Source organism: Dermacentor albipictus, chromosome 5 (assembly GCF_038994185.2).
Source record: "Dermacentor albipictus isolate Rhodes 1998 colony chromosome 5, USDA_Dalb.pri_finalv2, whole genome shotgun sequence".
Classification (NCBI taxonomy): domain Eukaryota; kingdom Metazoa; phylum Arthropoda; class Arachnida; order Ixodida; family Ixodidae; genus Dermacentor; species Dermacentor albipictus.
Genome location: NC_091825.1, coordinates 118060252 through 118073251, shown reverse-complemented (window position 1 = coordinate 118073251; position 13000 = coordinate 118060252). Strand labels below are relative to the sequence as shown.

The 13000-nt window shown below is 45.5% G+C and overlaps 1 protein-coding gene across 4 annotated transcripts in view; it reads left to right on the top strand.

Moving 5' to 3' along the window:
* Window positions 1–13000, top strand: part of LOC135916228 (histone lysine demethylase PHF8-like) — a 46354-nt gene that overhangs the window by 18708 nt on the left and 14646 nt on the right. For 3 of the 4 annotated variants that reach the window (XM_065449529.1, XM_065449527.1, XM_065449530.1), the window contains 6 exons: window positions 2133–2221; window positions 3605–3691; window positions 4179–4435; window positions 5318–5631; window positions 7356–7551; window positions 10621–10931. In XM_065449529.1, coding sequence (XP_065305601.1) covers window positions 2133–2221; window positions 3605–3691; window positions 4179–4435; window positions 5318–5631; window positions 7356–7551; window positions 10621–10931 — 1254 coding nt within the window. The remainder of the gene's footprint in view (window positions 1–2132; window positions 2222–3604; window positions 3692–4178; window positions 4436–5317; window positions 5632–7355; window positions 7552–10620; window positions 10932–13000) is intronic. The other variant, XM_065449528.2, reaches the window with a different exon arrangement.

Below are 13000 nucleotides of genomic sequence, written 5' to 3'. Positions count from 1 at the left end.
GTCACTTATTTGATGTGAGAAGTGTTTCAAACGAGAAGAATAGACTGCTAATTCTGGGGACTCTGTTGGCAACCATACTTGAAGAGGGCGTAAATACAGGACAAAAAAATCAGGAAAATAGAGCTGCTGCACATTGGTCTAAGCTCACGCGGGCTGGAATCTCTCTTAATCAGCTGCGTTGGATAAACATCGGGATTCACCGCAATTATACACATGCTAATTTGCTTCAAATTAGTGTATTGTTGCTGTATTACAATGTCACTTTCCTAATTTTTTTGTAGGGGAACACATTGTAACAAGTGCTCTGGAACTGATGGCATCAGGCAAATTTTTTGTGCTTCGAGTGCTATAGGGGGCCTCCTTAGAGGGGCAGAAAGAATGTGGCCTTTATGACAATGAGAGAATTTGCGTGATAATGATGATACTAACATGACAACTTGTAGAGGTTCCACTAATGGCCTAACTATATATAAATTCGTTGATGCAGACGCATTTTGCTTATTGCCTGCTCCATCGCTGTGAATATGCTGTGCCGAAGTTGTTCATGCCAGTGTTATGCCATGATGCATATATAATTACAACTGCACTTATACTATGTGGAAATGAAGTATGGGCTGTTTTCTCATAATGCTATTAGTGAGCCTCGTAGCACAGTCTAGATGTAAGGGCAATGCTATAACTCGGGCTTTCTCAGAACACATATTGTGAGTGCTCCCCCACTCCCCAAGACTCTGTGGCACCTGTGACCACCTTCCCCCCCTTCAAATATATATGAAAGTAGCTTCATGGACACCTCTGTGCCCCTCCTTCAGTTTTCCACTATGGAGCAGGCTTCTAGATATTTGTGCAAGATTACCTGTGGCAAAATGTTCACGTTTCCCTCAAATTTCAATAAAATGTTGTGGAGGCCACATTTAATTGCGCTGTGCTAGAAACTGTCCCACAAAGTTGGCATTTCGGCAGGAATAAATACTTAAAATTACAGTAAGCCTGACCTCAATCAGGGCACGGGTTCTGAGAAATGAACAATCAGTTTTGATAACACCATATATCGTATTTTTCCGCCTATACCCGCCACCGCGTATAACCCGCACCTCCAGTTAAAGCAGCCATGCAATAAAAAAAATTATCTGTGCGTATATACCACGGAAATAACTGCACACAAAAGCGCTCTGATCTTTGCAAACACGTTCTCCATTTGTGGATGTGCACGACTCGTCCACGTCGTATCTTCGACCAATGGCTCTGTCGCCCCCTCCCTCTGGCAATGCCAATAAAGCTGGATGACGAGACAGACATGATCGCGGACAGTTCAGTCGTGTGACAAGTGACGTCAATAAGATCACTTCACAGTGCGGATGAAGCAGCACTCGAATGAGCAACGGTGACAGAGCAGAAGTGGCCAGAACGAAAACTCCAATGGTGATTTGGCTCTCTGCTGTATCACGAAATGCTTCGCAGGGACCGAGGAAAGGCTGCAGGCTTGGTTGACGTGTATCACGTGACACTATCCGCAAGCTTGAATCGCGATCATCTCCTCCGTGTGAATATAGCTTTATCTTCAGATTCTGCTTGGCTAGCATGGCCATTGGGTGCTGCTTATCACGATTTGAGCCCTAGCTTGCGAGCGCCGTTGCACTGTTCGCTTATCAAACGCAGTATGTTGACCCGGTAAAATGGAGGAGAGTGGGCGACAATGAAAGAGAGAGAAAGGGAGCTTCAGAAAACCTTGCCTTGAGGTGCGACTTCACAGCAGCGTGCGCCGCACTGTTGTGAAGCCATCTCTCAAGGAGAGACTCGCACCTAACTCTGGACCCTGACTTTACTACTAAATGTTTTGAATTTTTGGCTCAGGTTATACGCGGAAAAATATGGTATTCAGTTCTGGATCTCTGTGGAGCCACAGCCTGCATATTCACACAACTCTGCAAGGAAGCCAAGTGTACACAGCACCTTGTCATAGGATGATGATGCAAAACTTTTAATGTTTCTTTTTCACTCTATTTATGGGTCATAATTAAGGTCGTTCCCATTATTGAAATGAGCGGTGTGGCACAAAAACCTGTGCCAGGCAGCACTTTCAACTTAGACAGTTTTGCCAGAGCATGTTATATTGTCAAAAATTGTTTCAGGTGCAACAGCATCCGAGTTCAAGCCACCCAGCTTCCTGGTTGTTGGAGCGAAGGCCTTGATGACTGCACTCAAAAACTGGACTCAAGAGGTGAGTAGTCGCCTGCTGGGTCATGAACTCAGCTGCCGCGGTGGTTCAGCAGCCAGATATATCATTCTGCTCTGCTGACTCGGTGGACTTCACTTGGATGTCCGGCCTGTTGATGCCTACATTACCTAGTCTTGCTCCTACTTTGCTTATTTCTTTTTAGACTGTGCTTCTGCTTATGGGGTACAATCTTGCATGCCACTAGAGCAGGAGGCAAGCTCCAGTTACAACCACACTTGTCCACTTCGTCAAGCATTCTCTAATTGTAGTACAAGCAGATTGAAACTATGGTAGGTTCGGACAATTGAGGCAAGATGGCAGCATGCATTCGAACGATATTTATTGCTAAAAGGGAAACATACTACATACTAGGTGGAGGGATGTCCACTTTGTAAATGGTGGAAGCAAAAGGATCAGCTTACCCATCGTTGCATGTGATCAGGCGGCAAGCTTGTTCGCAGGATAGGCAGGTAGTAATCCATAGTTTCGAGAGTGTTTCAGCCAGTGAGAGAGTATCTTTTTCGGAGACTTGTTCGTTTATACCTTTGTACTTTCCTTCCACACAAGGGCTATCGTGATCTCAGGAAGACAGATACTTTTTTTTTTCCTTTCCCCCGGGTGTGATGAAAGCACATGCTGCATTATCGCAGAGACTGTAATAGAATAGGAGCATGGTGAGCCTTCGCCATGTGTTCTGCCACCTTGAGGCGCAAGTTTCAGCATGGGGCCTTGTGACAGTGTGGTATGCTGAAAGAAATGGGCTTGTGTACTCCCTACATGCTGTTCTACACTGGGTGTGTGCTCACGTGTGCATTTACGTGTAGGACTGTTAACATGCAGATCAGTCACTGTTTGCCATTTCAGCCGGTGGATTACGCCAGGACAGCATTTGTTGCCTTCTGCGAGTCTTTAGCAATATCTGGAGCAGCAGCTTCTTTCTGTAGCAACTGTGTCTACACCTTCTCCTTCCTTGCGGAAAGCAAAAAGTACTACTAGTGTAGATATTGATACGGGAATAAATCCTGGGTGTCAACTGAATCCGCCACGCTATGGTACACTCAAACCTCGTTGTAGTGAAGGCACATCCGACACTAAAATACCTTCGTGATATCTGATCTTCCTTGTAAGCATATATTAGTTAAATGCTGATATGTATTTGTGAGAAAAATTTTAGATTTGCTTTGTTATATCTGCTAATTCATTAGATACCCACGATACTATGATACACACAATACGACAAGGAAGCACAAATTCTTGTAGTGTACGAGCTAATGCATAGACTTCCTTTCTCATTTCCCCTTTTGCTGTAGCTGGGTGGAATCAACTCTCTGGAACTGTGATGATCATCATTGAATCTATTGTCTTAATTTGTGTCTTGTTTTGCAGCCCAACTGTAAATTGGACGCAATTCCAAGTGGCATAACTGTTCCAAAGCTTCTTAAGGATATGGCCAAGGAAGTCAGAGCAGCAGAGGTAAGTGAAGGAAAGTAAAAGATTTATGGAAACGATGGTTATAGGGAATGTGCATCTAATGTCATCCATGAAAAGTGCTAGCATTGGCCATGGTTGCCGTCACAATTCCACTCGTAATTTTCCGCATTCGTTTGTGATCCCTAGAGCAGTTAATCTTCAAGCTGCTTTGCCAAGACGATTCACGTTTGCCAAGACGGTCCAAGTTTCATTCTAAAAACCAGTAACACAATGTCGTACATTGGGCATTACCCACATGGTAACATTACCAAATTTAAACCCGCAGGAAATAAGAAGAAAGCACTTGCCATTCTCCACTAAATGCTCAAGTTTCTTTGTGCCCCTCTTGAGATAGCGGCAGACTGGCCTCGCTTGCAAGACTTGTCTTCACTGTGGAAATTTTATTTTTCGCATCCTTGCTTGACACTTGAAAGATTTCTCTTGAGCCACTGTGTATGATGTGCTTGCCCTTCAACTTTTTCTTGTGCAGAAGAAGCTGAATTGCAAGGTTAAGGCTGAGAAAGAGACCAAAAAGGGCAAGCAGGGACCTGCCAAGGCGGCCAAGGCGGTGGTGGCCGCTGCCGCCGGCGTGCAGGAAAATGTGACCCCAGTGCGGGTCGGTGGGGCTTCCCAGCAGGGCATCAACATCAAGGTGAAGCTACCCGTCAAGGCCAAGGGCAAAGCAAAGGGCAAAGGCACTGGCGGCCTCAAGGCCAAGGCCACAGCAGCCACGAAAAAGGCACAAAGGTAGGAAGTGGGCAGCAGATATACTTGTCCGTTCACTTTAATATATTGGGAAAAATGAGGAAGCATCAGTTAGATATTTACCACGGATGTTCCGTAAAAGATCTGCAAGGTAGAGCAAGCTTTATTTTGTGTGTGCATGCATACGTGTGTGTACAGCTACATATATGTACAAATCCCACCACGACAAGTTTGGTGGGGTGCAGGACAAATATTGGTGTTGCAAAAGTTAATTGTGAAGTTTACAAGTGACCATAAAACATATGGTTTAGTAGCAGCACTGATAGAATTTGACTCCTTAAGTTCTGGTTGCCATGTCATAACCTGCTGCGGCAAATAATAATGTCACTGAGGGACTCCTCAAATGTTAGATAAGGGTTTTTGATTTACTGACTGAAACGGACTGAAATGTGGGCGACCATGGCGTCTTCTGCGGCAAATATACGTTACCCACATACTGAGAGCTGACAGCAAGCAATGGTGGAGGCTTCCACACTCATCGATCACTCGGGACAAAAGAGTCTTTAAAAATGGTTTTGCACAACTTTCCTAGCAACACTGATAGCCAAACCTTCTCCTAAACCTGCTGGCACAAGTCTGCCCACAGCCATGAGTGTTCACTGTAGAGGTCAAGTGGCCATCTGCGTCGTGACTAAAGAATTCCCATCTTCCTTGAATTGTGACTCCAACATTAACTTTTTTAATTTTCAAGTCGTGTCATGGGTCCCCACCTGCTCACTTTGTTGACGTACGGAATTACCATCACACATGGCATTATCAATATTTTTTGAGGAACTGGTGGCCAACAGTTATCAAGCGGGGGCTCCGCACCTTTTTGCTCTTCCAGGTCAGCTGTATCCTTGTTTCAATTGTCGTCCTTCACAGTGTGAAACAGGAGAAACCAGCCCCGGCACCGCCACCTGTGAAGCCGCTGCACAAGGAGTCGGTGTATGACTTCAACGATTCGGACGATGACGGCCTGGTGGTTGACGAGAACCCGCCGCCACAGCCGCGCCGCTCGTATCAGCGAGCCGTGGCCGTTCCCGCAACACCAGCTTTGCCGCCCATCTCCACGTTCAGCAACAACGCCTCCATGGGCAACTTCGCGGCGGCGGCGGCAGCAGCCGCGGCTGGCACCACGTCACCCGTGATGGATTCCCAGGACAGCAAGCAAGGTTCTCTCAAGCTTCGGCTTTCATGTTAGTTCATTCTTTTTTCCGGTGTTTCTCAGTGTGTGGCTCACGGGTCTCCCCCGCCATAGGGTTTCCTACAATTACTAGAGGAAACACTGACGCTGCGATCGTTCAGCCACCATGGGTAGTACATGGATTTGTCTGATCCTCGGGCTCGGGGCTTCAGACGTTCTTGTGGCTTTGTTTGTTACGCCTTATCTGGGCCTAAATTAGCCTAAACGTCAAAGCAATTCATACTTTTTTTTAATGCAGAAGGTAATAAGACTCTGCAAGCACGCATAATTGCTGCCGATTTCAGTGGATCTGCTTGTCCATATGTCCGTGGCGTAATGGTTTCGATATCGGGCTTCTATGCCAGAGGACCTGTGTTTGAACCCTGCTGTCGGACAATTTTAAGAATATTTATTGAATTACTTGTACTGCATTACTTTCTTAAATGTGATCACGTTGCAAAGTCACGTAGCCATTTAAAGCCAGAAGGACGTAGTTTAGGCAAATCCATCCTTTCCGTGCGGGCTGAACTGCCCTCCTTGCAGCTCCCATAGACACTAGCGCCACAGTTCCCTCTAGTAATTGTATAAAACTCTGTTACCCCCTGGTTCTCGAGAGGGATCGGTGGTGACCCGTGGGAACGGCTTGAGGAAACACACCACAGAGGGGCATTGTCTTAGAGATCTGAGACATCTGGTGAGACCTTTTGCAATCGCATATCTTTGTCAGGCTTTTCAATGTCTGGTACACCCTTGCGGTGTGCTCCAGTTGATGAAACCTGTGTACATGAAATTGGGACTTGCCCCTTCTTTGCATAAACAAACCTGCACGTAGATGCACAACATACTTAAAATACAGGTGAATCTTGATGGTACGATCACTATTTTGAACTTTTGGATGATGTGAATGCTTAATAAGTCCTGGCCAGAATGCATTAATGCAATTCATTCTAGCCCTTGCCTAGGAGCTAGCCCGTGCCTAGTAAAGATGTGTTCGAGAGCTTAGGCCATGGCTACTTCGTTTACTATAGGTGCAGGGAAAACAAATGCTTCAGTGTGTCTCTTGTCTTTTCTCATGGTGAGGTTGAAGACTACCTAGTGTGTGTACTCGGACATGTCCATATATCACGGCACCTACATGCCTCACAGCATTAGCCAGTGGAGCTAACCAATAAGTGTCTTAGTAGCGCATCACGGAAAATCTACTGGGAGGCTATCGCTTGACTTCGGCAATCATCCTGCGATGGTTCCTGCTCAATTTGTTTCGGTTAAAGAGCTCCTAGCATCTGGTTATGTCACAATCAAGCAGTACAACTTTTTAAATTAGGTTTAAGCAGTGCTGTGCTTGGTTTTGTTACATTCATGCTTCATTCCAGCCTGATATCACTGGGCTGTCTGTGGAATGCTTTCGTTTGATGGGTAGACTCTGGTGCGTAACTTTAACTCCTTAGCCCCCCGATCCCGGGTACTCGTCATGGGAGGTTGTACCATTATCGCCAATGACGAGTTATGGTTGGTAATTGGCTTTGGTTTAAATTACAGTACAAGTGCAGAAAGAACAAGTAATTTAGTAACTAGAATCAAATATATTTTCAGAATAATGGCATGGAAAAAATTATGACCACAGGAAAAAAATTTTACAAATTTGGTATGCTTTTTTGCAATTTGGGGGCTAAAGGGTTAAGTGCTCCTAACATGGTCCTAGTGCTCTCTTCTGATGTGCTTTACCTCACTGTGCAGTCAATGGCAAACCGAAGGTGGAGAAAGGACCTCCAGCAAACAGCAAGGCTGCCAGCGCTCCTGTGGTTCCCAAGACGGCCAGTGGAGAGGACACTGCTGACGTGCCGAAGAATGGAACCATCGATGACCTGCTGCTAGCATCCAGCATTGCCCTTGACACTGACAGCACACGAGTCAGCCTTGAAGAAGAGTTGGGGTCAGTGCGTTCCCGCACTTCTGTTTGTGAGAAAGCAAGCCTTGCTTGTGCTTGCTGCTGCTTGTGTACCTCATCTAAAGCTAAATCATCGTTACTAATATGTGCGCAATCATGAAATCTCATGAAATTTATGACGCATAGTTTACGTTTTGCCTACGAAACTGAAATGAGGGCACTGAACCTAACATTCTTGATAAAGAAACACGCTTTTCCTCCTCAGTAAAAATAAAGCAGCTAGCTCAAGGTGTACGATTATTACATCGAAAACGAGTCTTGCTTCCGTCGTCTGCTACATACAAGCTGTTGCGTGCTTCATTAGCTAGGATGCGTGTCCTCGGGAAATGGAATGAGTCATCGTATATTGGCACCAATGCCTTGTTTTCTACCTTGAGACAACATAAGCGTACATTACCTACCTGTGGTGATGAGCGCATGTTCTAGGCCACGTTGTCTCTATCTCGTGAAACGCAAGTGATTCAGCCCGACTCGGCTGGCTGAGAAATGTTTGAATATCACCGATGGCGTTGCACGTGTCGGAGGTATCCGCTCGTGCAACGCAAGTGCTGACGCTGCCGTCTCTTGTTCACTTCACTGCTTACCCACACCGCGCAAGGAAACTTCCAAGGGGTAGCCTTGCGGACATTTACAGTCAAACCTCGATATAACGAACACGCATATAACGAATTATTGAATATATCGAACTCTTCCAAAATATATTTGTCAAACACATGTATTTTTTACTTCCTATAGCGAACGCGGTTTGAAATAAAACGGATATAACGAACTTCGCGACGCCAAGCCCTACCTCACTTTAATAGCAGGCGGCAGGCTTCGTTGCAAACGTTCAGGACTACCTCGCAGGCGCTCACAGCGCCACAGATGCCACGTCGTCATCGAGAGTTGACAGCCAAAGAAATCGTCCGCATCTCACAACCGCTGACAGCGCCGCTTCAGCAGCGCCCGCAGCGGCGTGATCGAATGTTGCTTTTGCGTTTTAGTGTTTTAGTGTGCAGTGCTATTGAGGGCAGTGGGTTTGCCCTTGTTGAGTGTTTGCAAACTGTGGAACAGGGCGTGATACGGAATGCGATCAACACCAAGAAGCAGGCCGCGATAACGCAGTTCTTTGTGAGTAAATAAATGAACGTGACCCAAGTAAGCATCGTTCGAGTTGCTGTGCCTTCTCTGATTGAATTTTGCTCCTCTTGCATGTATTTTTTACGAAATTTTATATTACGAATTATGGATATAGCGAACTAATTTCCGACTTTTTCACTGTTCGTTATAACGAGGTTTCACTGTATTTTTATAAATTAAAAAGCGGCCGCTGTCATAACCTCTGGTGATGTGAACAGTCATTAATCTCGATTGTAATACAAACATAGCAGTGAAAAGTGCAAAAAGTTGGAGAAGGTTTGTAATGTTCACTCAATCACAAATAAACACATCTTTAAAATAAATGGTGGCCCAAAATGCAAATGCTAACACCAGCCAAGACCGATCCAAATACTGTAAGCATGCGTTATGAACAAAAGATTTTCATGGCCCCAAACAATGGGGAAAATGTGGTAACATGCAACATCAAATTGTCGTATACGAAATGGCCCTTCCTGTGGCACTCTTCACAGGCTATTCCTTCAGCCAGTCAGCAAGCTGAAATTGCAGCCATCATGGGCCACCACCACATATTCGCGAAATTGCAGATGCATGGTGTAGGCTTCTGCACGCTACTTGCCCACTCTCTTTTTAAAGCTCTAAACTTGCAATATAGCTGCCAAGGGCCTGAAAAAAGTCTTAGTCAATAAAATTTGCTGCTCCACGTCACATTTCATCATCTTGATGTAAATGCAAAATGGCATTTTCCTAAGCTTCTGTTTCCCGGCACACGTGACCTGTGACCTCTCGACAGCCAACCAGAGAGTCAACATGGCGGATAATGGCAGCAGTGCAGCCGCCATGTGTGTCGAGAATAGAGTCGCAGGAGGCCTTTTAGATTACTGAAGCACCTTGGCAATCTGCTCTTGCCAATAACAGACAGCCATAGTTTTCATGAGCCATCCATATTTGCAGCGAGCAAAACTGAGAACTTGCTTTGTTTTTTCTCCATGGCATGTACGTCAGATTCAATGTCTTGTTTGCCAAACAGTGCCGTTGCACCGTCATTGAATATTTCCGATAAGGTGAGAAGCGATTGCAGTCCCCTTAGGAAATGCTCACTTGCAGGGGCACAGTCCAGCCCAGTGTTCCGTATATCGAATGTGGCAGTGAACTGGAGTTTAATACATGCATAGTACAGGTGCCATACTTTTGCACTGGATTTCCATGGGATGTTACGACTGTTCAATACAGATGATAATTAGATATGCCTGGGCTTTACATATCTGGGATTGACTATCTAAAGCGAGGCTTGCATGCGAGTTGAACATGTCCTTTGTCTTGATTATCAACAGCAAGCTTTTGATGTTGTCGCCAGAATATAATAAGTGAGGAAAATAAGGGTTAGGCGCTAAATTTTTTGTTCGTTACAGCCGTATGAAGAAAGCAGACAACAAGCAGACAAGTAGCCAAGGAAAGCATAGGGTAGATTAATGGGGGTCCTAATTGAAATGTATGGACAATAAGGAAAAACGATAAGGAAAAGGGAAATCGAAACGAACGGAATGACATCATGGCACAAGTGGGAGCCATCTTCCGCATTGTGCATGCGGGGCTCTACCCATTAAGCGACTGCAGCAACAATTCTCTTGGCCACTTTCTTGGGTATTTGTGTTCGTGTACCAGATGTAGTCCTGGGAGCGTTAGTAGTCAACCAGCCAAAGCAGACGCTTTCAGTATCCTTCACCTTGCAGGATGCTGATGCGTCAATCTTGAAGACCCCATCCGTCTTTTGCTCCCTCGCTCCATCTGACTTGCCAAGCTTCTGCTTGGGCTGAGACATGGCTGTTTTGTATTTCCAGTGGAGCAATTTACGAATATGACTGAACTCATTATTTCTCCTGAGTGTCCCATAAACATGCCCCGAAATTGGAGCTGAGTGCGAAACTGAAAATTGTCTCGTCGCCCTGTATCCAGGGGTGGCCGAGCATCGCCGTCGACGCGGGACGCGATCCAGGGGATGCTGTCCATGTCAAAGAGCGCGTTCACCTTTGGGCCGTGCGACGGGGGTGGACCCATGGGCCCCACGGCACAGGAGCTCCTCGAGGGAGGCCCGTTGAGCACGGGCCTGGCACTGGGGTTGGCCGGACCGCGTGGAAGGATTGGCCCGACACCCATGCTCAAGCGACCCACTCCCTTCGGCTCTGCCGCTTCCCGGATGCGATCCGGCGAGGAAGAAGACCTCGAGGAGTCTCTCCTCAAGGAGTGCCATGCAGACGACGACTATGGTGAGCGGTTCAGTCTCGCTGGAACAGTGGGTTGTTGGGCTCTGCGGTGTCGAGAGCCATAGAGTTTCCTGCAAAAATTACAGTGGACTCTCTTTAAACTGAACCTCAAGGGACCAGGGATATTGGTTCCATATATAAGGAGTTCCATTTGCTGTGAGACAAAGGTGAATACGATTGCATGAATACAAAAGCAACCAACCATGAGGATGGTGTTTTGTTTAAGAGGCAGTTTCTTTAAAGTGATTTCTGTACTCCACTGTACTGTACTACTGTACTGTTCCACTGTACTGTACTGTACTGTATTCCACTGTACTAGAGGGAACTAGTGTCTCTATAGGAGCTGCGAGCATGGCTTTTCAGCATGCATGGGAATGATGGTTAGTCCATCATTCCCATGCCATTCCATGGATTTGCCTAAACTTCGTCCTCCTGGCTTCAGACGACTTTGCAAATTGACAATACACACACCCTTTGCAAAGGCGCATGCTAGCACATGGGCCATATTCTTGGTCGACCACTTTTGGGGTGTCACTCTGACCAGAGGCTGATTGGCTACGCCAGCAGACGCATCACCCGTTGCTCCCGTGACGTGTCGGCTGGAGACTGCATAGACTTTTTTACAAGGAGTGAAATAGCTGAAAATGGGCGTGTCGTACTGCTTTTCACATCTGTCTGTGCTGCAATTTCCAAATCAGTTTTTTGTGTCCAACTTTAATCGTTCATGAATTTTTGTCACTTGGCTCCTGCTTTGAAATTTTCTATTTTAATGGTTGATTTATGTGCGTTCTTCTTTCTTGCCTTCTTTGATTCATCTGCATATCTGTGAACTCTGAAATCTTCCTTAATGTTTATAAGCTTTGGCTCATTTTGCGGTTTTATGCTTATTGCATCAAGTTTTATGAAAATTACATTCTGTTACATGAAAAAGTTATGCTTATAGGTCTCCAAAGCCTCCGTTAAAAGCCTTCTGATGGTGAAGGTACGCTAGAAGGTTACTTGCTTTGAGCAAGCTTACGCAGACAAGTTCCTGAATCAGGCAAAATCGGCAACAGCAAGGTCGTTGAAGAAGTCACTGTGGTCTAAAAGCAATGTGTTGCTTATCAACATCTACTGTTCAAGTTTGCTGCTTCTTGTGTGTTGCTTCTAAAGCTAAATCATCCTTAATAAAGTGTGTACCATATTTACCTGAATCTAATATGTGCCTGTTTTCTGAAGAAATGGTTCTGAAAATAGTGCGCACGTTGTGATCAGATATGAAACCAAATCTGTGTTCGCATCGTTGGCAATAGCTTACCGTCAGAGCCGTCAGATGGCAAAGTGTGGCCATCACAAAATGGTGGCAGAGCATGTTTTTGCGAAGGTTGCGGTTGGTTCATTTTATGCTCGACTGTAATCTAGAGTGGTAGTCTTCTCTAATAACTTTAGAAGATGATGTCACTTTCCTGAGATTTCGTGCGACTCGGCACTGAATGCATTAGTGTAATCGGCCGCCAGTGTTTATGGCGTTGTGCCAGGCTCATTATCGGCACACAGTGCTAGGAACACTGTTGGCCGCATACTTTGAGCAGTTCAACGAAAGGTCCTGCGAAAGTGATAGCAGTATCTAAAGTGATAGTTTGAGAATACCGCTCCTTTGTGCTTGATATCTGTGGCCAACGAAGTGCAAATGGCAAAGACAGTGTGGCGCTTTCATTATGAAAGCTAACTTTTAAAAAATTCCCCTCCACGCAAATTCTGCCTGTCTCGTTTTTTTTCTGATTGCAAATGCGGAGGGCATGCTACATTTTTCATTTATGAATTGGTGGCCTATTACATTCAGGTGCACTTCGATTTTCATACTTTAAGTCCGCAAAAATTGGGTGTGTGTTATATGTGGGGACGCATTAGAATCGGTTAGGTATTCCATAAAAGGCGTGTGCTCGGGGCGAGCTTAAAAATTTTTAAATGGGTGCTATCCACCCTCTTCTGTTGACTTTGCGCGGGTTTTTTCAAATTTTAAAGCTCACAGATCGGCAGGTATGCATCTGTATGTTTAATGGCTTCTTGCTTTTGATGTCCTCATTGTGTTC